The 27433-nt window shown below is 43.0% G+C and overlaps 1 protein-coding gene across 1 annotated transcript in view; it reads right to left on the reverse strand.

Moving 5' to 3' along the window:
* Window positions 1-20005: 20005 nt before the first annotated feature.
* The window catches only part of VTCN1 (V-set domain containing T cell activation inhibitor 1), an 81812-nt gene continuing 74384 nt past the window's right edge, over window positions 20006-27433 (reverse strand). The window contains 3 exon segments of the mRNA XM_044003548.1: window positions 20006-20130; window positions 22031-22309; window positions 26189-26536. Coding sequence (XP_043859483.1) covers window positions 20006-20130; window positions 22031-22309; window positions 26189-26536 — 752 coding nt within the window.

Below are 27433 nucleotides of genomic sequence, written 5' to 3' on the forward strand. Positions count from 1 at the left end.
TTACTTTGTAGGTATTTGGTCCTGGGCACAGGAGTGGTCTTGCTTGTATATGGAATATATAGCTGGGGATTGGTCTCTGACCCAAAATCTGCCCCTCTAAGGCTTCAACCTAAAATTCCAACATTAGTTACTCCTTGGGGTTAGAATGCAAATATAACTTGGGAACTTACATATGAGAGAGTGATTATGCTCTGAGTTCTATCTCTTCTCTGGACTCCTAGAACACTTAGTTTATATGGCCCATATAACATATTATCATTTGTCTCTTCTTTTCCGCGCTATCAATAGCCTAGTCAGGCCCTAATCATTCGTGCCTGGAACAGAGCTATACCTAGGACAGAATCACTGGAACCCTGCCCCAGGGTCCAACATTTCTATGGTAAAGTGCCGTCATTTCCAAATGTGAAAATTAATATAAGGTCAACAAAAAACGTCTAGCATTTATCATCTTTAGTCAAGTCCACAAACATTTATTAAGTGCTTACCATGTGCCAGGTGCTGCATTAAGTGTTAGGGATACAAACACAAGGAAAAAGACAGACAGTCTGTGCCACTGAGAAACCCCCATTCTGATGGAGGAAGACAACATATAAAAGGGGAGGGGAAAAGCATCCTGGCCACAGAGTCGGAGACATGGTGAGCCTGGGCTCTTTTTCAAAATGAAGCTCCCCAAAGAACTGTAGGGGGAAGGCAGCCACAGCATCTTGAAGACATCGTTCTGAAAGATGAAAAGCCCACTCACATTTGTCTTGAGTTGCTCAATGCCCATAGGCAGTGTGTTTTCTATTTCCACCTGCGTCATGGGAGATGCCTTATAGTCAGTGGCCAGTACTGAGAGAAGCAAGGTCCAAAAGCTTGGGGACTATGTGGGTCTCACTTTTCTCTTCACTGTCCTTCCCCAACTTCCATGAGGCCATCCTGATACAATGCTCTGTCTCTAAGTATAGATTGAGCCTCATTTGGGCCAATCTAGCCTAAATTCTGGTTTAGAATTGAAATGAAACACTCATAGACCATCTAACAGAACAAACGAAAGTTTATTTAGCAGTAGTGTGGAAAAGATATTCAGCAAGGATACAGCATTACTTCAGTTGAGCACATTCTCCCTGCCTCTATGTTGACCATGCTGCCATATCAGTCAAGTCTTCTCGTGAGCAATAATTCTTGCTTACTCTCTGGCTGGCTCTTGTACTTAGGTCAACAGCTGGAGACTTAGTCTCCTGATTCAGTGAAGTCTTAAGGATGATTTCAGCATCTTTCAAGGAAAACTAGTTCAGCTCCTACCAGTCCCCTTCTCCCATTGATAAGCTCTTCTTGGATCCTCCATTTGGGGAAGGGCCTCAGGCTTGCTAACTGTTTCTCTCTTGGAAATGCTTCAGACTTTTCAGACATCAATAATACCATATGGCTTTCCCCTTTCCAGCTCCCTTTTGTATGTGGTCTTCCTCCACTACAATGTAAGCTCTTTGAGGTCAAGGACTCTTTCTTTTTTGCTTATATTTGTATCTTCAGTGCTTAACACAGTGCCTGGCATATAGTAAGTAACTTCATAATTGCTTGTTGCCTACCTCCCACAGAGGTGAAGCCTCAGAGTTGTTTTGATTTGTATTTTTCTAATAATTAATGATTATACCTAGACTTTAAAGTATCTCACGCTGTTTTTGTAGAAAAGATGCAGAGATGTAGACTAGACAATGACATAATTAGATAGATTTGGAACTAGTTGGATGGTTGGATTAATTTTATTTAATTTTTTATTATTTTTTGGTAAGGCAATTGGGGTTAAGTGACTTGCTCAGGGCCACACAGCTAGTAAGTGTCAAGTGTCTGAGGCCAAACTTGAACTCAGGTCTTCCTGATTCCAGGGCTGGTGCTTTATCCACAGCGCCACCTAGCTGCCCCAGATGGTTGGATTCAAAAGAGTCGTAATAAATAATTCTATGGCATCTTGGAAGAAAATCTGAAGTAAAATGCCTCAGTGATCTATGCTTGGCCCTGTATTTTTTTGTTGTCAAACACCTTCAATGAGGATGAACAGCAAGGTCAGCTACCACATTGATGGTAAATTCTTTAACTTGAAAAGGCTACAGTGGCATTACTTTTGAGGATCCAGGGCCACCTCACACCATGGAGTGGTATCAGAAAAAGACATGACAATGACGATAATGATGATGACGACGATGCCTTCTTCAGGAAGTTGTTTTCAACCCCTCTTAATTCCAGTGCCTTCCTTCAGTTAATTATTTCCATTTTATCCTGTATATACCCATCTTTGTACATATCTGTTTACATGCTGTGTCTCCCTTTAGACTGTAAGCCCTGTGATGGCAAGGACTGTCTTTTGCCTCCTTTTGTATCCCTAGCACTTAGCATAGTACCTGGCACATAATAGGTGCTTAATAAATGTTTCTTTATTGATTGATGAATTAAAAAAAAAAAGGCTACAAGCCAAGACTAAAGTGAGGGGAGTGTTTGTGCATGATTTTTTGTTTGCAGATGATTGTGCACTTAGTGCAGCTTCTGAAGCTAAAATGCAACAAAGTACAGACCAATTCTCTGCTGCTTATGATAATTTTGACCTAACAATACAGAGAAAGCACGGTACTCCATCAGCCAGCACCACACCATCTGTATGTGTAACCAGTTACAGCAAATGGAGGCGTTTTGAATACTGGGTAAGTTCACTGACCTTGGCAGCACACTTTCCAGGGATGTACACATTGATAATGAGGTTGATGCATGCATTGCCAGAGCTAGCTCAGCATTTGGGAGGCTCCAAAGGAGTGTGTGGGAGAGAAGAGGTATTAGACTGACTAACCAACTGAAGGCCTACAAAGCTGTTGTGCTGACCTCATTGTTGTATGCCTGTGAAACCTGGACAGTCTACCAGTGCCATGCCAAGAAACTGAATCACTTCCATTTGAATTGTCTTAGGAGGATTCTGAAGATCACTTGGCAGTATAAGCTACCAGACACTGAGGTCCTCAAACTAAGCTACTGAGAATTTGAACTCTACTACAGAGAATACAACTTTGATGGGCTGGCCATGTTGTTCAAATGCCAAATGTACACTTTCCTAAAAGACTATTTTATGGAGAACTCACAGAAGGCAAGCACTCACATGGTGGCCAGAAAAAGCAATATAAGGACACTCTCAAGGTCTCTCTTAAGAGCATTGGAATTGATTGCGTGACACAGGAGACACCAGCACAGGACTGCCCAGCATGGCGTGCCCTCATCAGAGAAGGTGCTGTGTTCTAAGAGCAAAGTAGAATTGAAGTAGCTTTAAAGAAATGTGAGATGCGCAAATTTAGAGACTCCAATCCAAATGGATTATTTGTGGCTGACCTGTAATAGAGCATTCCAAGCTCATACTGGTATGATCAGCCACAGTCGGACACACTGAACTATAAGGGCTAAAATTCTCGCTTGTCTGTCTGAAGTATCTAATGAGTGGTCGCCAATAAATTATAAGCTTTAGCAGGAGTTAGACTGTTAAGCATTTATTAAGGAGAATAGGAATTTGGTGAAGGGAGAGAGAAAGGCCTAGATTCAGCTGTCTATCTCAGGGAGCCAATGTCTCCAGCTCCTCTCCCCTCTGGGGTCCTCCAGAAAGAGTGAGAGAGCCAGCCTCACCTCTTTTATAGACAGTACCCACGAGCAAACATCACTTCCTGACGCCAAGGAGGGCATGCCCTCAGATGCCTTCTCATGGCGGAGCTTTCCTACAGTAGCTCTCCAGCAGGTGGCATCATTCCAATCATTACAGTACCTTGACTCTAACATGGTGATGTCATTTTGGTCCTCTTTGAGAATGAAGGAAAGCTACCAACTAATCAGCTTTTTAATATTTTTATCAGTAACTTTGGATGTAGTCATAGACGACATGTTCATCAGACTTGCAGATAGGATAAAGCTGGAAAAGCTGGATAAATACATCATTCACACATCTTCCCTCATCTCCTCCTTTACTCTTATGTTGGATAAAGAGTCAGCCCTTCTCCTTACCAGGGACAAACTCTTTACAGGTACCTCTGATGACATAACTAACAAATTTCCCCAGATATCCCCATTTTCTCTCTATTCTTCAGTCTTTCCGCATCTACCAGCTCTTTCCCTTCTATATACAAACATGCCTATGTCTCCCTCATCCTTAAAAAAAAAAAACAATAACCAAAACCCCCCCCCCCCAACTACCTTCATTTGTTATCACTGTCCTTACCATATATTGTTCTTCTTGGCTAAGCTCCTTGAGAAATTGATCTATACTAAGTGTCTCCACTTCTTTCTCACTTCTAAACCTTTGGTTTCAGATCTCATCATTCAATGAAAACTTTCCTTCTGAAGTTACCAATTATCTCTTAACTGTAAAGCAGTTATCATTTTCTTAGTCCTTATCCTTCTTGTCCTCTCCCCAAAATTTGACAATGCTGATTCCCTCCTGGATACTTTTTCATTTAGGGTTTCTTGACATTTCTTTGTCTTGGTTTTCCTCCTCTCTTTCTCACCACTCTTTCTTTGTTGGATCTTCATCCATGTAACACTAACCATAAGTGTCCCCAAGAGCCTGTCCTGGGCTCTCTTCTCTTTTTCCCCAGTAACTATCTCACTTAGTAATCTCATTAGTTCCCATGGGTTCAAATATCATCTCTATGAAATTGATTCCCAAATATATATACACATACACACACACACACAGATATATATATATATATAATATTTAGCCCTTATCTTTCTCCTGAGCTCTAGTGTTGCATCACTATTTGCCTTTTGAATATCTCTTATCTTGTAGGCATCTCAACATATCCCCAAAAGAATTCATTTTCTTTCCCCACAAATCCTCCTCTCTTCTGGACTTCCCTATTATTGTTGGGGCACCAGTATTCTCCTAGTCACCAGGCTCCCAACCTTGGTGTCATTCTTTACTCCTCACACTCATTCATCCACCTAGGTAATAATACATTGCCAGACCTTGCCATTTCTATCTTCACATTATCTCTTGTTTATATCTCTTTCTCCACTCATACAGTTGCCATTCTAGTTAAGGCCTTCACCACACCTCTTTCCTGAACTATTGCCATGGTCACCTAATTGGTTTCTCTGTGTCAAGTCTCTCCCCACTCTAATACATCCTCAGATGATCTGCCAAACTGATTTTTCTAAAGTTTAGCTCTAACCTTGTCTTATGTACATGCGCGCGCACACACACACACACACACACACACTCCTCACTTATTCAGTTAACTTGGGTATTAAATAAAGTCCTTTGTTTGATGGTTAAGCCTCTTCACAATTTGGCTTCTTCCTACCTTTCCTCTCCACATACCACTATTCATTTCTACTGGCTTATTTGCTAATCCTCAGTCAGACACTTCATCTCCCATCTCTGTGATTTTGCATCATTTTCCCAGCATGCTTGGAATGTTCTGCCTTTTCACCTCTGGATCTTAGCTCCCCTTCCTTACTTCAAAATATGGCTCAAACCTCACCTTCTCTAGGACTCCTAGTCTCTTCCCCCATTTCTTTTCCCCTTGCTCTACATATTGTGGAAGGTGGAGCCACCATCTTCATTTACAGAGGGAGCTCAGCTCAGGCATCTTCTCATTTGCTGTTCTCTGAAGCTTCCTCGGACTTGTCTGTCATGCATCTAGGCACTACCTCCTTAAGCCTTCTGGGTGTTGTCTCACACCCATTAGAGGATAACCCTTCAAGAGACTGTTTCATTTTGTGTACTTGTATCCCTACTGTTAAACTCAGTACCTGGCACATGGCAGATACCTAACAAATGTTTATATGCTGACTGACTATTGTGTATGCATGCATGTATTGGCATATTGTTTCCTCCATTAGAATGTGAACTTCTTGAAGGCATAGACTGTTTTTTACTTTCTTTTCATCCCTGGAACTTAGCACAGCGACTGGCAGTTATAATGAGCATTTCTAGCATTTATAAATGCTATGACTCTGACTTCACATCAAATCATTTGTTAGACTTTAAGAATCCTTGACTTACCTAACATTGGTTCTGTGTCCAGAAGAGGTCAGCCTTGTTCTCCTGTCATGCTTTGCAATTTGGAGCCAGTAGCCTCAAGTTAACCATTTTTTTTTTCTTTTGGTGGCCGTGATTTTTATGAAACACAGAATGAGACTCAACATTAGGCCTTCTAACTAGTCTTCCAACCACTATCTCCACTTTCCAATCTATTTTGTATACTTCTGTCAGGGTAATCTTTATATAGCTTAGCTCTGATCATGTTACTTTTCTGTTAAAAACCCCTACGTGGTTCACCATTGCCTCCTGAATAGTCTAACTTTCTTTTCCTGCATTAAGGCCTTCTACAATCTGACCCCAGTGTACATTTTTTACCATAGCTTGCCTCTAGCCAAACTAGACTACTCACTGTTACTTGGACATATTTAACACTGGATTTGCTCACACCATTTTCTTAGTCTTGGAATGCTCTCACTTTCTGTCTCTGCCTACCAGCCCTCTGGGTACACGTGATCTTGGTTCATCAACCTCTGGGATTCATCACTAATTACTATTTTTTTTTGGCTTATGCTCCCAGATTTTCCACTGAGAACATTATCATTCAGCTACTATTCAAGTCTATTTAGAAAAAGAAAAGGGTGGCTCATTTCTCATATAAGCACTCACTCCACCTAACTATATCAAATATAGAAGAGACTATAATTATCCTGACAGAATATGCAGGACTTACACCTGAACCCCTTAACAGCCAAGACCTTTCCTGGTTGATGAATCTTCTCCTTCCCCCAAGGAACTATATATTCTTTGGCTTTATAGTAGTACCCCAGGGTTGAGACTCCCTCACTACAAAGAACAAGAAGAGTCAGCCTCTGCTTGCTTAGACCAGTGCAATCTACCCAAATCCCAGTACCTGTGAAGGGCAAGGTCTAAGTTTGCTCCACCACGCCCTGACTCATGCTCCTATTAAGTGCAAGAATTCCTCTGCTTCGTTCTGGAACTTTTCCCCTGGGTGTGGCTATAGGAGGCTTGATCCCAGAACTCTTTGTTGTCCAAGGCCGCCTCCACTTTTGCTCTGCCATCGTCCTTCAGCTCACTGTTTGGCCCAGGAGTTCCCTGCCATTGACTTCAGCCTCTCTGCTTCTATCCCTGGTTCCCCCTTGGCCCCCTTCATACACGTGGTTCCCTGGAGAAGCCACAGTATCGAATAGGTTTACCATCAGGGAACTTGAACTGTGTCAGTGTGTGACCAGCTTCTCTTCACCTATCTAGGCTCTGGTTCTCTATTCGATATTGGTAGCTCTCCTGGCCTGAAAAAGGCCAAATCCAAGGTATAGCTCAGGTAGATTACTATCCTGGCTCAATCAGTAATCTTTAATGTGGTATTAACAGTACCCAAGGCCATAACTTAATAAGTTAATACCTTATCAAGGTAACTCCATTAATGCCAGAACAAAGGCTTCAAAGAATTAACCTGGTTAACAAGGAGAATTAACCTTATCAAGAGCTTAACATCTTCTGAAGGAGACAGAAGGGATTTGGGAGTGCTTTCCCCAGCCTCTATATTGGGCACATCTTTTATTTTTTTTTCTGTGTCTTATCAGCTCAGCTAGAAGAGATTCTCAAATGTGCTTTATTTAACTTTAAATCACCCTCATTGTTGAGCCTTGTACATAGCAGACGTTTTATAATGTTTGTTGATTGCCACGGAGTGAACTTATTGGTGTAAATTCTGCCCTGAACATCTTTGAAATCCTTGGAGGCCCCTTTTCTGTCAGAGACCTGTTTCATAATTAAGAAAAAGAAAAAGGGAGCAATGATCTTCTCTTGAAGAGGATGTCAGGCCTATCATTTCGCATGTAGTTAAGATATTCTCGTTATTGTAAAGCTGGAAGGAGAGGATTCTGAAAAGCCAAGAAAATGATCGTTTATTCTCTTTCCATGACTCATATATTACCTTTGTGACCCAGAAAAGCAGAAGTTAAGGGCTGGTTTCAACAGGAAGAAAAAGGGAGTGAGGATGGTGAAGAATGAAATTCCCTGCCTTTGGAGCCCCAGATCTCAGGGAAGATGGCCTTCTCACTGGGTTGCAAGTATAGCCCCAGGACCCAGAAGTGAATTGAGGTATCTGGAGCCCATCGAACTATCCCCACCTCTCACTTTTCCTTTTTTGAAGATCAGACCCACCCTGGCTCTATTTCATTCTCATTGTTTCATCTTGTGTCATTCTTCTGAATGCTTAAAATAGTTACCTGTGGTTTGGGAAGGCCAGAACTATCGCGGTCCTCTTAGAGTTGAAGAGTACATGTTTTCCACACGTGCCCCAGTTCCATTAGTGTCCTCTGACCTGATTTGTGTCAGTAGGAGGTTGGACAAGGCCTTTGGTTGTGTCTCAAGTGGTCAGCCATCAAACCTCTCTAGTCAAATAGAGATTGTTAAGAGCTGGTCTCATGAGTTAACATGGGCATAGCATTTGAAAACAAAGTGCTTTGTAAGTGCTATTGATGGAGATGTCAGCTACTTTTAGAGTTACCATGAATTATTTTCCACTCCAAAATATTGAGCTAAAGAGCCTGTATATCTTAATCTGCTTCTCTTCCATCCTCTTCCATTTTCAGGACACGTTTGTCTTTGTTTCCATCTTGACATGGAGAGCACTTGGAAAATAACTAGCATTTATGTAGCGCTTTGAGGTATATGGTGTTTTGCATATGTTAACTCACTTGATCCTCAAATGTTGCCATGGGAGGTGTAAAATTATTCCTATTTTACATATGAAGAAACAGAGGCATAGAAAGGTTAAGTGACTGGCCCAGTAGATTTCAGAAAAACCTGGAAAGACTTACATGAACTGATACTGAGTGAAATGAGTAGAACCAAGAGAACATTGTAAGAGTAACAACAACATTGTATGATGATCAACTGTGATAGATTTTGCTCTAAGACAATGCCAAAAGACTCATGATGGAAAATTCTCTTCACATCCAAAAAAAGAACTATGGAATCTGAATGCAGATGGAAGCATACTATTTTCACTTTTGTTGTTGGTTTTTTTTGTTTGTTTCTTATTCCTTGTGGTTTTTTTCCTTTTGTTCTGATTCTTCTCTCACAACATGACTAATGTGGAAATATGTTTAACATGATTATAATGTGTAATCTATATTAGATTGCTTGCTGTCTTCAGGAGAGGGGAGGGAAGGGAGAAAAATTTGGAACTCAAAATCTTACAAAAATGAATGTTGGGGACAGCTAGGTGGTACAATGGATAAAGCACCAGCCCTGGATTCAGGAGGACCTGAGTTCAAATCCAGCCTCAGACACTTGACACTTACTAGCTGTGTGACCCTGGGCAAGTCACTTAACCCTCATTGCCACCCCCCAAATGTTGAAAATTATCTTTACATGTAATTGGGAAAAAATAAAATAATATACTATTAAAAAAAACCAAAAAACACCTGACTGCCCAAGGTCACACAGCTAGTCAGTGACTGAGGCAGGATATGAACTCTCATGCCTTTTGGACATTAGCTCTCCTAATTTTCCAAGTTCCTCTTTTAATTGGAACTGACTTCCTAATGCTCTGTTTGTTCATTTCTGTTCATAAGATAATAGGGGTTGGCTTTGAAAGAGACTTTAGCAAGCAAACATCTAGTCCAAGCCCTTTGTTTTACAGATGAGAAGTGTCTGGATAAATCTATCCATACACCGAAAAATAAGTAAGAGAGTTGGAATTTGGACACTGTTCTTTTTGCTCCAGATTTAGTGCTCTTTCCATGCTGGCTTTTAAAAAAAAATAGGTGGACCGGGACAACACACTCTGAAGGTTTTATGCTTGGGACTTGGGTGGCAATAGGTCAGGGCAGGTCAAGAGGGTGCCAGGATGGGAACGCGCAACTTATTATTCAGGCAGGCAGTCAAGTCCTGCCTGAGGAGAGCAGAGATGGGGAAGAGCAGGGAATTTTGACATTTGGGATTAGAAACCCAGGCTGCCAGGGATCTATGCAGAGTCTGTGCAACATGAAATAAGAAACCCGAGCCAGACTCTGTCTCTGACTAAGCTGACTCTAGGTCAGAAGTTGGGCAAAGTAACCGAAAGAGGGTACCATCTAGAAGAATACAGTTTTATACTGAATTGGAGACTGTGGGGGCCAGAGGTTTCCTATATACTTTTGGCCAGGCCAGAGATTTAGTTCCAGAATATGGGTGGGCCAGAGGAGACTAATAGTAGCATGTTTTTATCAAATTTGTCTTGCGATGTTAAATTCATTTGTTTTTGTTTTTTTAATCTAGCAACTAGCCTGGTAGATTCAGGAAAATGTTGTAGAAGTAGATTTTAATAAAGCATTTGTCAAATCTCTAATTATATCCTATCAACCAATCAGTCAGCATTTATTGGCTACTTTGGGCAAGGCACTGGGTAAACAAAATACAAAGAATGAAATAATGGGACTTATATCCTGATGAGGGCGACAAGAAGTGCATATCTAAGTATGTATAAAATAAATATAAAGAGAGTAAATCCAAATAAATGCAAAGCAGTTAAATCCATGGTGGTTCTGTTGGGGGCGCTAGCAATCGTGACTCGAGGCAAAGGCTTCACACTATAGGTGGTACATGAGCCGCATCTGAAGAGACATCTTCAGGAAACTCTTGAAATAGAGGCGAAGGGGGACACGTTCCTGGCGTGGGGGACGGCCTGGAAATGGGAGGTGGGGGGTCACTGTGACAGACACAGAGAAGGCCAGTTAGAGTGGATTGCAGGGTATAGAAGGGGTAGGGACATATTGGCAATGGACAATGGGGCTGGAGAGATAGATGGGGCCCTGTGGTAGAGGGGACACACTGGTGAAGGAAATGGCAAATTGCTCTAGTGTCCTTGCCAGTTGGTCATGACTGAACGACTAAACAACCACATTTTAGAGGTGAGGGGCTGGGATGACAAGATCATAGATAACCATGATTAAAGAAAATGGGGAAGATTTAGTGGAAAGCATTTTAATAGAAATGGCATGAGACCCTAAGAAACTTAAAAGGCCTTAATGGCTAAAGAATCCCTAAACTTTAGACACCAACCCAAAGATTCCAGAAATGAAAAACAGCTCTGTTTCCCACCTCAGAAACGGGATGTTGCCAGAACACATAGACTGGGGGTCATGTAGACCCCAGAATGTTTAGAGACAGCTCCATCTATGGTGTACATGTTGATAAGCACACCAAGGTCTGCAAGGAACATAGATGATAGGTAAGTTCCATACATTTGAAATTCAGAATCTTTTCCATGTCAGCAAGACGTGTACATCACTTCACCCCCAAATGCCTCCTCCCAATGCCCCCTTCTTGGTGGTTTTTGCAATCTCATTATTCCTGGTATACAGTCTTCTTTGTCTGAAACTGTTTATAAGGTCAACTCTCCTTCCACACAGAGAGGCAGTCTCTATCTTGTCTCCTGGCAATGTATTCCTTTCTCCTAATAAAGCTCTCTATTTTACAAGATTTGCAGTGAGCCTGCCAATTCTTTGGGTGATCCAGCCCCCCAAACCAGCTCGTATGTCAGGAAATCTTTGAGATTTTAAGGGCCATCTTATAGAAGTGGAAATTGTTCTGCTCAGCTTAGCCTCAGCCATTAGAACTGTGAGAAAACGTGTGGGAGAATACAGCAAGATCGATTTGGTCTTAATATATGGGGAAACTCCTTAATAATTAGAGCTTTCTGAAATTGCTTTTGGAGGTAACAAGTGCTCCCTCAGTAAAGGTCTTTAAGAGAAGGCAAGATGACCATTTATTGTAAAGGGGATTCTTTATTAGGCTTAGGTTGGATTAGCTTACGCCAGATATGACTTTGAATGCTAAAGTTCTACATGAGCATATGTGCCTCCGTTTCTCATCTGTAAATTGGTCCCCATATTCTCTAAGTCACTGTGTTGTGGGGAATAAATTAGATACTGTATATGAACACACTTTGTAAACAGGAAGTGCTACACAGGTTTAAGCATAATTAGGCATAATTGTCAATACTTGACTTCATCTGTGCAGGTTTTCCCTCCACCAATGCAGGCACAGACCCTCCTTGTCTTAGTCAATGTTTCTACAACTTCCTCAAACCATAGTCACTTGGTAGCCAAGCCTAGATTATGAGCCTCTCCCCACTTAGACAAGCTCGTCCTTAGGTGACACATGCCATGGCCCAACCTGTACCGGAAACCTTTCCAGTTAGCTAGGATCTGCTCGGGCTTACACTTCCAGGCAGAACCCTTGAGAATTCAGGGATGCCTCTACTCCGTTATGGGATCTCAGTTGGAGAATGGTATACTCCCTGTCCTTGCTTATATCAAGGGAAAGAAGGAAGGGCCTATGGTAGTAGTGACAGGTGGCAGGAGCCTTCTGTTCTATCTCTGGTTTTGCCTCCATGGATTAGTACCAGGGAGGCTGTCTACTATCTTCTTTTAGCCATCTCTTTCTTCCTCCACATTCTCCTTTTCCTAGTCTTCAACCGGCAGGATTTATCAATCCAGATTCCTCGGCTTCCTGCACATGTCAAGCCCAGAAGCCCAAGGCTGGCTTTGGCAGTTACTCTGGTCGATAGACACTTCATCAGGATGGCGGTGGAACTTTGGAGAGGTTGGATGGGAATGGGGCTTGGCAGCTGAAAATTAAAGACCAAAGCACTCCTATGAAGATCAAGCCCGTTGGAAGCCCTCCAGACTTGTGAATGTTACAGTTAGTGCAATCAGTCAATTTGACCACTCCTACATTGGAGCAGTAAGTCTTTAGCAAGTGTTTATTGAGCACCTACAATTTCATTTGGCAGGGTGTGGAATACAGAAGGGAAAGACCTAGGACCTGCTCTCAGGGAGCTTACATTCTAAGCTGGGAAGACAAGTCATACACACGTGAAACATATCATGCAACATAAGACATTATACACTTGGGTTTTAAATTGTTTGGTACAGACAACTTTAATAGGAATTCCTGGGGGAGGGGAGATCAGTGAGGGCTGTGCTAGTTGGAGGAAACTTCATGAAGGAAGAGGCACTTCAAAAGGGAGCTTAAAGATGGCAGAGACGCCTTTGAGGTCATCTAGTCTGATTCCCTTATTTTACAGAAGAGGGAACTAAGACCCAATGAGGAAATGACTTGCCCACAGTCACAGAGAAAGTGAACAGCAGAGCCAAGCCTCTAACTCCAGCTAGCACTTTTCCGACAGCGTCCCCAAACCTGGGGAGGCCTCGAAAAGCGGCTGAAACATAAAGAAAGAAAGGCTTCAGGCAGGGGGTAGGGAAGCAAGGCAGTATTTAGAATGGGGGGAGAGACCGTGCCCCTTTCTCTGGGATTCCCCCAGATTTCCCCGTCACTGCTCACACGGTTAGGAGATACCATCCCTGTCTGTGAAAAATACAAACCAAAACCAGTTCCAAAGAGGAAGCAAATCACCATTGGAAGGGAGGCAATAAAGTCAGTCTTGTTGGTTGTGTCAGTCTTGTGAGTGAATGCCTGGCAAGGCTTAACCAGCCAGAGGGAGTCTGGGAATTGCAAAGTTCCTAAACATGCCAAAGGCACAGCACACATTCCAGAGTACAGGAACCCCTCAGACAAAAAACGCCCCACCCTGTGCAGGCACAATGCACAGACCTCCTCTCAAAACAGTCTTCCACACAACCCAAGGGTAGCCCGAGACTCACAGTTCACCCTGAGGTTTGACTTGTTTGTCCCCTTGAACTTTTTAATCCTTACAAAGGGAGTGTATGCTTGGGCAGCTGAGTTGGTTTTTCCCCAGGTTTTCCCAGTGACGCTTCATTCCTTGCATTTTCTTCAGCTTGTATGATGTATATTGGTGTCACCAGAGGAGTTGGGTGTGTGGTCAGTAACTAAACATTGATGGGTATAATGTAGAATTGTTGGAGAGGCGGACCTGAATCTTTCTCATACTTGGTTCTCCTAGGGCTGGCTGACAGAGGTCTTGCCTGGCATTAAGCTGTGGTGTGCAGCAGTCTGAAGAATAGCAAGTTCCTTGTGCTCCCACCCCCACCCCCACCCAGATTGTATTGCAATGAGTAAGGACGCTAAAGGTACTAGTCTTGGCTGTGTTACTAATTCACTGGGTAGCCTTGGACCAGTCATTGACCCTCTCTGGGCCCCACATTTTAAATTTCAAGATGAGTTGAATTGACCAGAGCCAGGTGACTCTTTTTTGGGTAGTGGAGAAGAAAGAATTCTTGTTCAAGATCAGCTGGCCTATGAGGTCCCTTCCAAGTTCTAGACTGTCATCTCTAAGGTTGTATTTCATGCTAACATTCTGTGAATCTGACTCTTCACTCATAAACATTATGGAGCTGGTATGGCATAATATTTAAAGAGCTGGCTTTGCAACCAGGAAGGCCTAGGTACAAGGGCTGCCTCTGGCACTATCATTTGTGTGACCCTGGACAAACCTCCCAGTGTCTGAGGTATCACTATGTCTATAAGTTACAGGAGAATTGCTGATCTGTGTCCTGGAGGAGAGTTTCAATGTTGGGAGTCTTCCCCATGGATGATATTACAGATCCAGAGTTTTTCCTCACCCCTAGGATCAGATTTTCTGGGACCTCATTGGCCAGCTTTCCTCCAGGGGGCCTACTCTTCTTCCCTTTGCCTGCCAAGTGCTGCCTCTAAACCAATGATCCTCTGGAGGTGAGATGGCTTCTTGTAGTCACCTGTCCATAACACTCAAAGCCCCCTCACTTCTCAGACCTCCCTATCAATTCTTTCACTTCCCCAGTGGGTATAGGAAATGTAAATTTAACAACTCTCAGAAATCCGGAAGTCTCAAGTTTTCTACGATAGAATTGAAATAGAGTCTTGCACCGTGACCTCCAGTGGAGAAGTGATGACTCTTAGTACACACAAAACATACAGAGCAAAGGAGGGAGGGAACCAGAGAGAAAGGTTCTTCACCCTCAGGTCCTGGCCTTGAGGGCTCACTGCCTGATCCCTCGGTCAGAAAGGTACATTTTGTGTTGCCTTTGATTATACTTTATGCCAAGCTTGATTCTGAGGGTGAAACTAGGAGGTGAGGGCAGAGATTGTCAGCAGTAGCTCTTTTAGAGGGTATGGTCTTGGTTTGTGATAAAAGGGAGCCAGAGTGGGCTGGAATGATGCCAGTGGTCTCCCATTGCCGGTGTCTCCATACGGGTTGCTTGGAGATAGCACTGTGGCTTGGTCGCTAGACAAGTAGGTCTGGCTGTGTTGTCCTTGTACCCAGCAAGCCTGAGGACTGTGCACCCCTCAGCAGCGGAGGCTTCTCCTCTTCATTCCTGGGACTTTTCTCCTCCGAGTGCTGCCGAGAGCTGCTCACAGAGCCCAAAGGGCCACAGTCCCAAGCATCTCCTCGCATCAAACACAGTCATCGCCTTCTCTGGACTATTAAGGGATGGATTTCTCTGTAGCAGAAGAGGCGAGTCCCAAGAAGGAGGAGAATGGAAGAGGAGGCAGCATTGAGGTCACACAAAGAGAGCTCGCATGGCAGGCCCAACCCAGTGTGGCCTCAGTCAAGTGACTCAGCCTCTGGGGCTTTGTTTCCTCATCTATGGAGTGAGTGGCTTGGATTGGGTGATGTCTAAATCCAGGGGGCCTGAGGGCTACTGGAAGGTGGGAAGCACCTAAATAATTTTGTGCACTTAACTAATGAAGATGTTGTGCATTTCATTGGTGCTCACTAAGTAGGAGGAGGACAACAAAGCACCTTGGGATGGCAATTATTTGACCCATCACTGAAATGCAGCCCCTTTGGGGCTGGGGCCATTTGGCCACACTGCATTGCAGGCAGTTCAGCATACATTTTATTTGTTTTTGTTTTTTTGGGGCAATGAGGGTTAAGTGACTTGCCCAGGGTCACACAGCTAGCAAGTATCAAGTATCTGAGGTTGAATTTGAACTCAGGTCCTCCTAAAGCCAGGGCCGGTGTTTTATCCACTGTACCACCTAGCTGCCCCCCATCATACATTTTATAATAGACAGTTGGAGTGAAATTTCGAGCATCTTTAGAGTTGACCTACATGCCAGTGGTCATCCAGAGATTATGAGGGGAGTGCTCGGTCCCCAACATGGGGAAGGGAGAGATGTGGGCAGGAAGTCCATTGTGTCCAGATGCATTTATAGAAAGGCCCTGAGATGGTTCTCTGTTTCAGATGAATCATTTTCCAAGTTATGAACCTGCTTCTAGGAAGAAGGGTTAGTTGTCTATATGCTGATCTGTTTGATGAGTTATTTTTTGCTTCTTGATCTTATTCATTCAGTCCTGATTTCCAGAAGTGAAGGCATTTACCTTCTAGAAAAAGAAGCAGCATGTAAAAAAATCATGTCTTCAAGGTATGAAACAGTCCAGGAGATTTTGGAGACCCTGGAAAAAAACACAATAAGGTATCATTTATCCATTTATTTGTTCAGCAAGCATCCATGTGCATAGAGCTGTACTGTGTGCTTAGCAAAGTGAAACAAAAATAATTGAATGGGTCTATGATTTCCTGTTTTGTTTCTGCTTGGTTTACTCCAGATCAGTTAATAGTAAGAGAGTCTGGGGCAGCTAGGTGGCACAGTGGATAAAGCATCAGTCCTGGATTCAGGAGGACCTGAGTTCAAATCCAGCTGCAGACACTTGACCATACTAGCTGTGTGACCCTGGGCAAGTCACTTAACCCTCATTGCCCTGCAAAAAAACCCAAAAAACAAACAACAACAAAATCACAAAAAAAACCCCCAAAACAAAACAAGATAGTAAGAGAGTCATTGCTGCTATTGATGACCTTGAGATACTTAGCCCAGGTGATCTAGGGCACTGAACCAACTGGCAGGTGTGATTGTTGAGCTATTGGCAATGATCTTTGACAAGTCTTGGAGAAGGGGACAGAGAAGTGCTACAGCGGTGGAGAAGGACAAATCCCCACTTCCCCAAAAGCAAAGAAAATGAAATCTCTAAAAACTAGAGGCCAGTGAGGCTGACTTCTATTCCTGTCAAAGTTCTAGAGCAGAGTATTAAAGGAATGGTTGTCGAACATCTAGAAAAGGAAGAAACCCTCACCAAGAGCCAGCATGGCTTCTTCAAGAACAGGTCATAGGCTCTTGGCAGATACGGGGCACCTGGATTTCCTCAAAGCATTTGACAGAGTCTTTCCTGTCATTCACGGAAAAGATGGAGAGATGTGGACTAGATGCTAAGACAATGAGATGAATCCAGAATGGGTGAAGTGGCTGGATCCCAAGTCATTATGAATAGTCCTATTGTGACTCAGAAGGAGATTTCTCATGGAGCGCCCCGGGGACTTGTGTTTGGTCCTATGCTTTTTGACATTTTCATTAATGACTTGGATGAAGGTACATGTATTATATGTTTGTCAAATCTTCCAATGATGCATGGCTGGGAGGAATGACTAACTAGATGACAACAGGATTCAGAAAGTTTTTGACAGGCTGGAACACGGGGCCAAGTCTAATAAGACAATATTTAATAGGAATAAATGTAATGTCTTACACTTGGGTTTGACAAATCCACTCCATAACTACAAAATAGGGGAAAGGGAGCCATGGTTAAATAGCAGTTTGACAAAGATAATGGGGTTTTAGCGGATTGCAAGTTCAATTTGAGTCAATGGTGTGATCTGGCAGCTAAAAAAGCCAGAAGATCAAATGGTGTCATTTGAGGCTCTGTTTAAAAAGGCCTGCCTTTCAGGAATAAGGAGGTGGTAGGTTGCTGTAATCCCACTACTACCTATGCAGTATTATGTTTAATTCTGACCATTATATTTTAGAAAAGATAGACTGGAGCGGGCAGCTAGGTGGCACAGTGGGGATAAAGCACCAGCCCTGGATTCAGAAGGACCTGAGTACATAGCCTCAGACACTTGACACTTACTAGCTCTGTGACCTTGGGCAAGTCACTTAACTCTCATTGCCCCACAAAAAAGAAAAAAAAGTAAGTAGCAAATGAGCAAATATAGGCTTGATATCAAACAGTGCTTCTCAACAATTAGAGCTGTGTGAAGGGGAATGGAGTGCCTTAGTCAGGAAGCACTAAATTCCCCTTCCCTGGGAGTCTCTGAGCAGAGCCTGAATGGCCGCTTGTCCAGTAGGCCATAGAAGGGTTGCTTATCAGGTTTGGATCAGATGGCCCCTGGGGTCCCTTCCATCGGAAACATTGTGGTTTTGTAACAAGAAATAGCATATCTGCCCTAGAAGCAACTTACATCCTCAATGAGGCATATTTTGGGAATTCATGCAACTAGAGAATATTTTTAAAGAAACATAAACAAGGACAAGATTGTGTGGCATAAATTCTATTTAATTTCCCCCAGTGTTTGAGCAGAAAGATGAGGCTACCTTGGGAGGACTCTTTGGAGGTCAGTTTTGAGATGGGTCTCAAAGGAATTATGATAAGCATGGGCTGTCAGAGAAGAAGGGAGAGCAAAGTAATTAATTCCATGTAGTAGGGATGGCAGGAGAAAAGGTGGTATAAGAAGTAGCAAGTTAGTTTGGCTGGAATGGAGGGCTCTATTGAAAAGTAATAAATGATGAAATGTCAATGAAGGGTCTTAAACACCAAGATAAGGAGCTTAGAACAACAGGGAAAAGGGAACTATTATTGGGTCATGACCAGTCAAGTGAAATGATGAAATTTGAATTTGTGCAAGATTCTGATGTATTATAATCAATTGGAATGGGGAGGAAAGAGGGGAAAAGGCAGCAAAAGAGTATTACTAATATAATTGATGATATAACATCAATCATCATTGTAAGCTATTAAAGCTTATATAGCATGTGCTCATTTCTGAGACGCAAATGTTCACATTGAAAATTCAGTTCCTGCTAACTTGAGCACACCCCTTCCTGTATGTCACAGTGCTCAGTGACTATTTGTTGAACTGAAAAAGAACTAACCCATTAGTGAGGCCTCTTTATCCTTCTCTGGTCAGGGCTAATAATTTCTTTATCTTAAATTGTTTTGCCTTCATTGAAGTATGTGATGCTCTTCAGTAAAAGATATCTGAATTTCTACAAATACATCCAATAAAATTTCAATTCAACTAAACCTTGATTATTCATCTTCTGTGTACAGGAGAGAGTGCTATGTTCTGCAGGAGGTACAAAGGTGAACAAAACATCATTCCTGATTCAAATGAGCTTATCCTGGAGGAGAAATGAGGCATGTACACAAATAATGATAATATCAGTAGCTCACATTTATGTAGAACATTGTACTTTACAAAGTACTTTCTTCAAGACAACCCTGTGTAGTTTGTAGTGCAAGTATTATTATCTCCTTTTTTCAGATGAGAAAACTGAGGCTCAGGGAAGTTTGAGTCCCACAAATAACTATAACACAAAATATACCACAATAAAAGCATGAGAGCTTATAAACTGCACAAGGACTTAGGAAGTAACAGTTATTTCTAACTAGGACAGTCAGGCAAGGCACCGTGTAAAAGTTAGCATTTATGTGGAATCTTGAAGGATGTGTAGGATTTTAAAAGGTGGCAATGAAGAAAAGGGCATTCTAGAAAAAGGCCAAGGTGTAAATAAAGGCACAGAGAGAGACAAGGGCAAAGCATTGAAAGAATGGGAGCACCTTTTCTATGGGATGCTGACTCTCAATCCCCCATGAGCATAGGGTCTTTGAAAGAATGATTGATAACCTTTCTTGTGTGTCACTTTCATTTCTGAGTAGTTTGCTACCCAAAAAGCCATCCCTTCTAGCAAAGATCATAACACCAATGTGTCTGACAGTATATACAACATTCTTCCACCATAGTCCTCCCACTTCTGCAAAGGAGAGGGTGGTGCATTTGGAGCACAGGGTCTTAGAAGCTAACACTATTAGTCCATAGAGTATGTGAATAAAAAGAGCCCTGATTCATGAATTTATTTGATTGTTCTCTGTGACCAACAGCTTGTAGAAAGTAGATCCAGAAGTGATCTCTCATGCCATTCACCTGGTCATCTTACCTGTTTTGTCAATGATTATGTATATTTCTATATGTCCCAGAGCACCTATAAGAGCATCAGGTGAGGGGTAAGGGGAAGAAGTGCCCAACCAAAGGCACAGAGTGATGAGCCTAGCAGGGCAGCTTCAGAGTTCAGCAGCTGTAGGTGGCCCCTTTTTTTAATTTCAGAGTCTGCAGAGGGAGGAAAAAAAAATACCATTGAGGGCAAGCTGGATGCTTTTTTTCTTCACATGGCTCATTAGCAAATAGCAAACATTGAAACAATAGAAGTTCCTTTTAACAAGAGTCATTTTTCAGATCACTATTTAACTTAGAGTTGGCTTAAGAGCAGAGTTTTCTTTCTTCAAAGGAAGTTCCATTCTTGGACCCATTCCCATGATCACTCAACCAAATGAGAAGCTTTGCCAATAGAATAATATTACACATTGCCCAATAATAGAATAGACTTCTGAGGTTCATTTTCTCAATAAACACATTCATGGCAAATCCCCATGTTCACACAGCACTTCTGCCTAGTGTTTAGCTCTTTACAGATTTTATATCATTAACCCTAACAATGCTCTTGTGAAATGCTTAGGTAGAAAGTGCCATCCTTATTCTATAGTTGAGAAAGTCAATGAGTGAAGAAATAGATTGCCTTACCAGAGGTCACCTAAGTTAGTGGGAGCAAGAAAAAGACCATCACACATAGATCCTAGTGCTTCATTCATTCATTCTCATTCATTTATTCATTCATTCATTCAATAAATGTTTATTGAGTGTCTACTATATGTAGAGTAAGGAAGTGGTCTGTGCAAATTAATAATGACTTCTGTGCTGTTCTATTCCAAATGCTTCCTTTGGGACCTTGGGCCACAGGTCTGATTCCCCTATTGTAGCTGACCTCCTGCAGACAGCCAAAGGACTAAGTCTCTGAATGAACTGAAAGTCCAGCATTCATGGCTTATGCAGTTCTTGCCCTTTCTCTGCCAATGGACATTCCTTGTGATATATGGGGAAAGGTCATTCAGTGGGCACTGGACCCAAACTCATTCACCAATTCCTTTTTTAAGGGCTTTATAATCAAAGGCACCTAAAAACAATGTGGTTGATCATAATATGACAGGATGAGTAAATGACCATTGAACTTTCTGAGTTAGGTTTTCCTGGCTCCCTTTTATCTTAGAGACCAATTTGATTCCATCCCCACTCTGATATAAACCCAGGCTGTCCTAGTCAGTCTAGAGCAAAGCTTCTTAAACTGTGGGTTGCTATCCTATATGGGGTCAGGGGGTGGCAAAAAATTTGGCAACAGTAAGAGGTTATGTATGCCTATTTTATATACCTATATACCAGGGGTTGCATAAACATTTCTCAGGCAAAAAGGAGTCTCCAGGGGAAAAAGTTTAAGAAGCCATGGCTAGAAGAGCATTTTTTTTAGTGAGTCAGTTGGGGTTAAATGACTTGCCCAGGGTCACACAGCTAGTAAGTGTTAAGTTTCTGAGGCCGGATTTGAACTCAGGTTCTCCTGACTCCAGGTCCGGTGCTCTGTCCACTGCACCAACTAGCTGCCCCTGGAAGAGCATTTTTAAAGAGTAGTCCAATCACAAGCTGTATTCTGAAAGAACCCAGGGAGAGCAGGGTGCTTCTGAGGACTATTTAGAGCCAACGTAGGAGGCCAGTTGGGTTCAGAGATTTCAAGCAATACTGCTGAGCTCACCGTTGTGACCATATAAACGACTTCTAGAGGACAAGCTAGACCTGAGATTCACAGCAGAGGAAACTGCACTCCCGCATTGTAGGCTAAACTCACCAGCCCCCAGGCAGAGCCTGAATTAGCCTTTGTGAGCAGCTGCTTCAGGTGAATAGCTGTTTCTGTAATTCTCTTGGTGTTGGCCCTGCTTTGAATCGTTAGGAAGGTGTCTGGCATGGCAAGTAGCGGCATGGATTGCAGAAGGCCATCTTTTAACACTGAGGCGATCCATAAAGAACTATTGAATTCCATCAAATTGAATTTCAGTCTCCCATCAGTTCCCTAAACCAGCCAGAGTTCTTTCAATTCCATGCAAAGAGCAGATGTAAAGGGACCCACCTGTCACTTTGATATCCCCTGTGGCTTTGGCAATGTCATTCTCAATCATACAGGAGTATGTGGTGTTGACAGTGACATTGTAGAGCACCGACACTACTTTCATGGTCACATTCTCAGAATTCAGCTCAAAGCTGGTGTTGGAAACTTCAGAGAAATTGGCTCCCTGGTCAACCTGCGAGGCCCAGGCTACAGTGGGTTGTGGGAACCATCGGGGAGCCTCACAGCGTAGACTTTCTGAACTGGCATTGTAGTCCACGTTCACTTCTGGGATGCTAAAGGCTGAAAGGTAATACACAAGGAGGGCATAGGTCAGTACTCAAGGTACAAATCAGGGGTTTCGGGGTAAAGTCTCAAAAGTTAAAACATTGATTATCCTGCATCCATTTGGAATTTATTTATAGAAACAACATGATCGGAACCTGTCCTTTGGAAAAATCATTGTTACACTGGGCGAAGAAGATGGATGGAAAAGTGAAAGATCTGAAGGAGGGAGAACACTTAGGAGGCTATTGCAAGGGCCTGGAGGACTCCACCAGCCAAAGAAACTATGGTCCTTTCACTTATATCTAGCCCTGGGCATCAGGCTGCTCCAGGGTCCTCCATGCAGGTCTAGTTGTTCATAGAAGCCTCCTAGAACTAGAGCACAATTAAGTTATATTTTAAAAAATATTGTGTCTGTTATGTGCAGTGTACTTGGATAAAAGCTGGACATGTTTATATAGAAATGACTCAGACCCTCCTCTTGAGAAACAGTTCTATAGGGATGGGCAAATATACCATTGCCTTGTAAGAGAAGAAAATGAAAATGCTCAGAAGAAATTGAAGAGAGACAGAGAGAAAGGGAGAGAGACAGAAAGACAGAGAAAAAGAAACAGATACACAGAGAAAGAAACAGAGACATCTCAGAGAGAGACACAGAGACAGAGAGAGAGAGAGAGAGAGAGAGAGAGAGAGAGAGAGAGAGAGAGAGAGACAGAGGGAGATCACTTTCATCTGGAGGGGTCAAAGAAAAGTTTATGGAGAAGATGACATCTGAGTTGGGCCTTGAAGGAAAGATGAGGCAGAGCAGAGAGTCTGCTCCAAGCAGAGAAGATGATATGAGCCAGGGCACATAGATGGAGGATGGCAGAATGGAGACGGTATGTAGACAGTAGTCCAGTTTGGCTGGATCAGAGAATACATGAAGAGGAGAATGAGCTAAGACTTCATAGATAGGTAGAAGCCACTGTGCAAAGCCTGGAATCCTGGGATCAGGAACTTATACTTTATTTGGTGGGCAGTGGAGAAACAGCAGGTTTTTGATTGATAGTCACAGCAGTGCATTAGGAATATTACTCAGTGGCATGGAGGATGGAACGTGGTGATGGACTGAAGACAAGAAGATTGATTTGAAAACTGTTACAATGTTCCAGGAGAAAAGAGATGAAGAGGGTGGTAGCCTTGGGAATGGCTGGGGAAGGATAGCCCAGTGGTAGTGTTCACGAGAAGGAAGGGGAGGATGAGGATGAACTGCAAGGGTGATGCCTCTTCAGGTTGGACAGACCTTCATTAAGTGAGGTCAAGACCACGATTGCTGTTTTTTACAGCAGGAAAAGAGACAAAGGCTCATTCTTTAACCCCCAGCTCTATCCACTACTAACTCATTATATGAACTTGGGCACTGTCTGGCACTGGTGTTCTATGACTGTGGATTGGCCTGATGCCGGCTTTGTAGCCTCCTCCTGCCTTTCTGGTCTTCTTAAACCTTACTTGCCACAAGAGACTCTTCAGTCCAACAACACTGGCTTCCTTGCTGCTCCTCACACAGCACATTCTATCTCTTAGCTCCTGGCATTTTCTTTGGCTGACCCCCCCATGCCTGGAATGGTCTCCTTCCTCAACTCCGCCTGCTGACTTTCCTGTTGTTCCAACTAATATCCCATATTTTAGAGGACGCCTTTCCCAACCCATCTTAATTCTAGTGCCTTCTCCCTATAAATGATTTCCTATTTATCTTATATTTGGCTTGTTTTTGTATATATTTGTTTGCATGCTACCACCCTCATTAGATTGTAAACTCATTAAGGGCAGACTGTCTTTTGCCCCTTTTTGTATCCCCAGCACTTAGCATAGTGCCTGGTACATAGCAGGCACTTAATAAATGTTTATTGATTGATTGTATGAAAATTACCCAACCCCAGCAGCTATAAATGGAGAGGTAAAGGGCTATGGTGGCAAGAGTCCTAAGGCCTGAGTACCAATTCTAGCTGTGTTAGGCAAGTCACTTCTCTATGACTCAATTTCCTTGCAAAATGGGAGGGTCAGGCTGGTTAATCTTCCAAGTCCCTTCCACCTCTACAATTTTGATGATATAACTTGGGCATCTTTTTCTCCCCCTGCAGATACTGCTTTCTACTCTGAAAGTGGCTATATTTTGAAGTTAAATTCATTTGTCCTGGACCTAAAGGATGAGAGACTGGGAGATGCAGGGAGGAACTGGCTCCTAGACTCTTCTCTGCAAAACAGTTGTAATCCTGGTTCATTTCTTCTTCAATTGCTCAAATGCCTTCTGGGTGCCAAGCACTCTACTAGGGTTAAGAGGTCTGCAAAAGACATCCCAATCTCTTTCCCCTGGAGTCTTCAGTCAAGAAAGCGTGACAAGACCCATAACACCTGAGGCACTCTCCCACAATTCAAGGCTGTATGTAGACTAGTAGGATACCACTCTTGCCTCACACTGGGGGAGGAGGGGAGGGTTGGAAACTGGGGAGTTGTGGTACATGTTGCATTGTTGCAGGGGGTTGGCATAAATGATCTCTCAAACTTCTCTCAGCTCTGAAAATTTATGATTTGAAGTCAAGGGGTCAGACTGTACATATTTTGGAATGCTCAGTTAGGGAAAGACCATGATGGACTGGGTGGGGTCAGCCTAGGAAAGCTTCTGGAGAAGATGATTCATGAGCTGAGAGCCTTAAAGATGAATAGGATGGGGCAGCTAGGTAGTGCAGTGGATAGAGCATTGGCCCTGGAGTCAGGAGGACCTGAGTACAAATCTGGCCTCAGACACTTAACAGTTACTAGCTGTGTGACCCTGGGTAAGTCACTTAACCACAATTGCCTCACCAAAAAAAAAAAAAAAGATGAATAGGATGCTGCTTGGCAGAGGTTTCCCAAACACTTCCCCATGAGGACAAATAGGTCTTTTGTTCGTTTCCAACTGCAGTACCTTAGATCTGCACCCCAGGCCAACCAATACTCGTATAAATGTCATGGAACTGGCACACTGTACCTGGCTTCAATAGCAAAGGAGGCTCCTCCTTGCCTCAGATGTCAATTCACTCTATTCAACAATCTCAGAGACTGTTGTGGCAAAGGATACATATACAGTGAGGGAGTGGAGCTGGCATGTGGGGATCTGCCGCTGAGACTCAAGACCAGGGGCATTTTAGGGCTCTGGGCCACACTGGAGACCACACTGGAGACTGGCTTCAAATTGGAGTGGCAGAGATAGTTACAGGCAGAACTGTGGAAGCATCTGGCTCAAGGTCTTATAGGGTTTTAAGGTTTGCAACGATCTCTCCATATAATAATACTTTGGATAATCCCTGTTTCTAGTATTCTTAGCCCCATTCGATGGATGAGGAAGTGGAGGCTCAGAAAAGTGAAGGGATTTGCCCAAGGTCAGACAACTCATAATTGTCAGAACCAGGAGGACCCAAATGCTTGTGATTCCAAGACAGTGCACTTCACACCGTACCGTGGGTGCTGGCTTTGGGCCCCCATTTTCCATTTACTGAAACATAAGAGACCCAAATAGGCTCAGGACAGGGACTGGCCTGTCATGTTGTTGGTGTAAGGGAACTCTCAGGTGAGGAAACCTCCTCTGCCAATACAGGGAAGCTCAGCGCCTTAGAGAGTTGCCTAAGCAGTGGGAGTTTGTGACAGCCATTATGGGTAAGGGCTGGGGCTGGCACCCAGGTCTTCCTCCTGGCTTCAAGGCTGGCTGGTGTCCACTTCACCACACCGCTTCTCTTATAGACCTACAAAGCAGTTCCCGGATGCTGCTTAAATGCTTGTTGAATTGAATTTTAAAGGCACATGATATGATTCTTTTTTGTTTGTAATGAGCAACCCCTATTATGAGTTGGGGGCCCTTCCCCCCATCTAGATATGACTCACCTCCAGTTCTGTATTCCAGTTTGGCATTTCCCTTGCCCTTCGAAGTGATGATGTAGCATTTGTAGGTGCCGGCATCTGTTAACTGCACATTTTTCAGCTTTAGAGAAGCATTGCCAACTATCACTTGATCTGCAAAAACTGCTGTTCGTCCCTTAAACATGACATCTTGATCGGACAGGTCATCCTTGCCCTCTTTGAACTCATGGACCAAGCCCATGACACCTTCCTTCAGCCACTGTATCACGATGTCGCCGAGCTTGATGTCAGGTTCAAAAGTGCAGCTCAGGATCCCATCCTCGCCAATGTTCCCGGCCGAAGTCAAAGTAGTGACGGTGATGGAGTGTCTCCCTGAAAGTCAAGAAGAGTTCAGGACTGCAGGGGGTGTTTGAAAATGTACCAAGTGTGTCTTTTAAGGGGAGTCCAAGAAGGGTCATCAGAAATGTACCTAACCCCAGGAAGGGACTGACTGACAGAATGAAGGGCTGTAGACCTAAATAGACAGAATAGGAAGAAAATACCTCTGGAGCTATTAATCTAGATGCCAGAAGCAGATTCTGTGTATTCCATAACCTAAAGCAGAGAGCTCAAGCTCAGGCAGCCTGGCACAAGCAGCCCACTAGCAAAACTCCTTAGTGCCCAAATCCAGATTAATTGGGAAATGTGTAACATAATAAATTAAAATACAGCACAACACAGATAATGTTAATTTGTAGTTTTCTAACTCAATATGCCACCAGCAGGATCTGTTTCTATTTGAGCTTGATACCACTGGCCTGGGGAACTTAGGAAGCAAATTTAGAGTTAACCAAAAGTGATACAAAAAATGAAACCATATGAAAAATTAACAATCCAGAGTGTGATAAATAGCTTTGACAACTAGACAGGATGACATGACATTGTTACAAAAAGACATTAAGGACAGAGTCCTTTGCTCCTTTTCAAATTGGTATTCTTCATTATCCTTTTGAGATGGTGCCATAGGAGACATTCAGATTCTGCCCAAATTAAATAAAAAAGGAAACACCAGGAGATTGTCAGTAGTGATAATAGCAGCAGCTTCTGTTTCTATAGAGCTTTGCTGTTTGTCCTTTTGTAACAGTGTCATGTTGTCCTGTCTAGATCCCAGAGATCTCTTGCCATTCACTTCACTCTGGAATAACCATTGTTGACAGTTATCTTTCATATGGTATCATTTTTAAAAATCTGGTTAACTATGAAATTGCTTCCTCTAGGCCAGTGGTGTCA

Source organism: Dromiciops gliroides, chromosome 4, assembly GCF_019393635.1.
Source record: "Dromiciops gliroides isolate mDroGli1 chromosome 4, mDroGli1.pri, whole genome shotgun sequence".
NCBI lineage: Eukaryota > Metazoa > Chordata > Mammalia > Microbiotheria > Microbiotheriidae > Dromiciops > Dromiciops gliroides.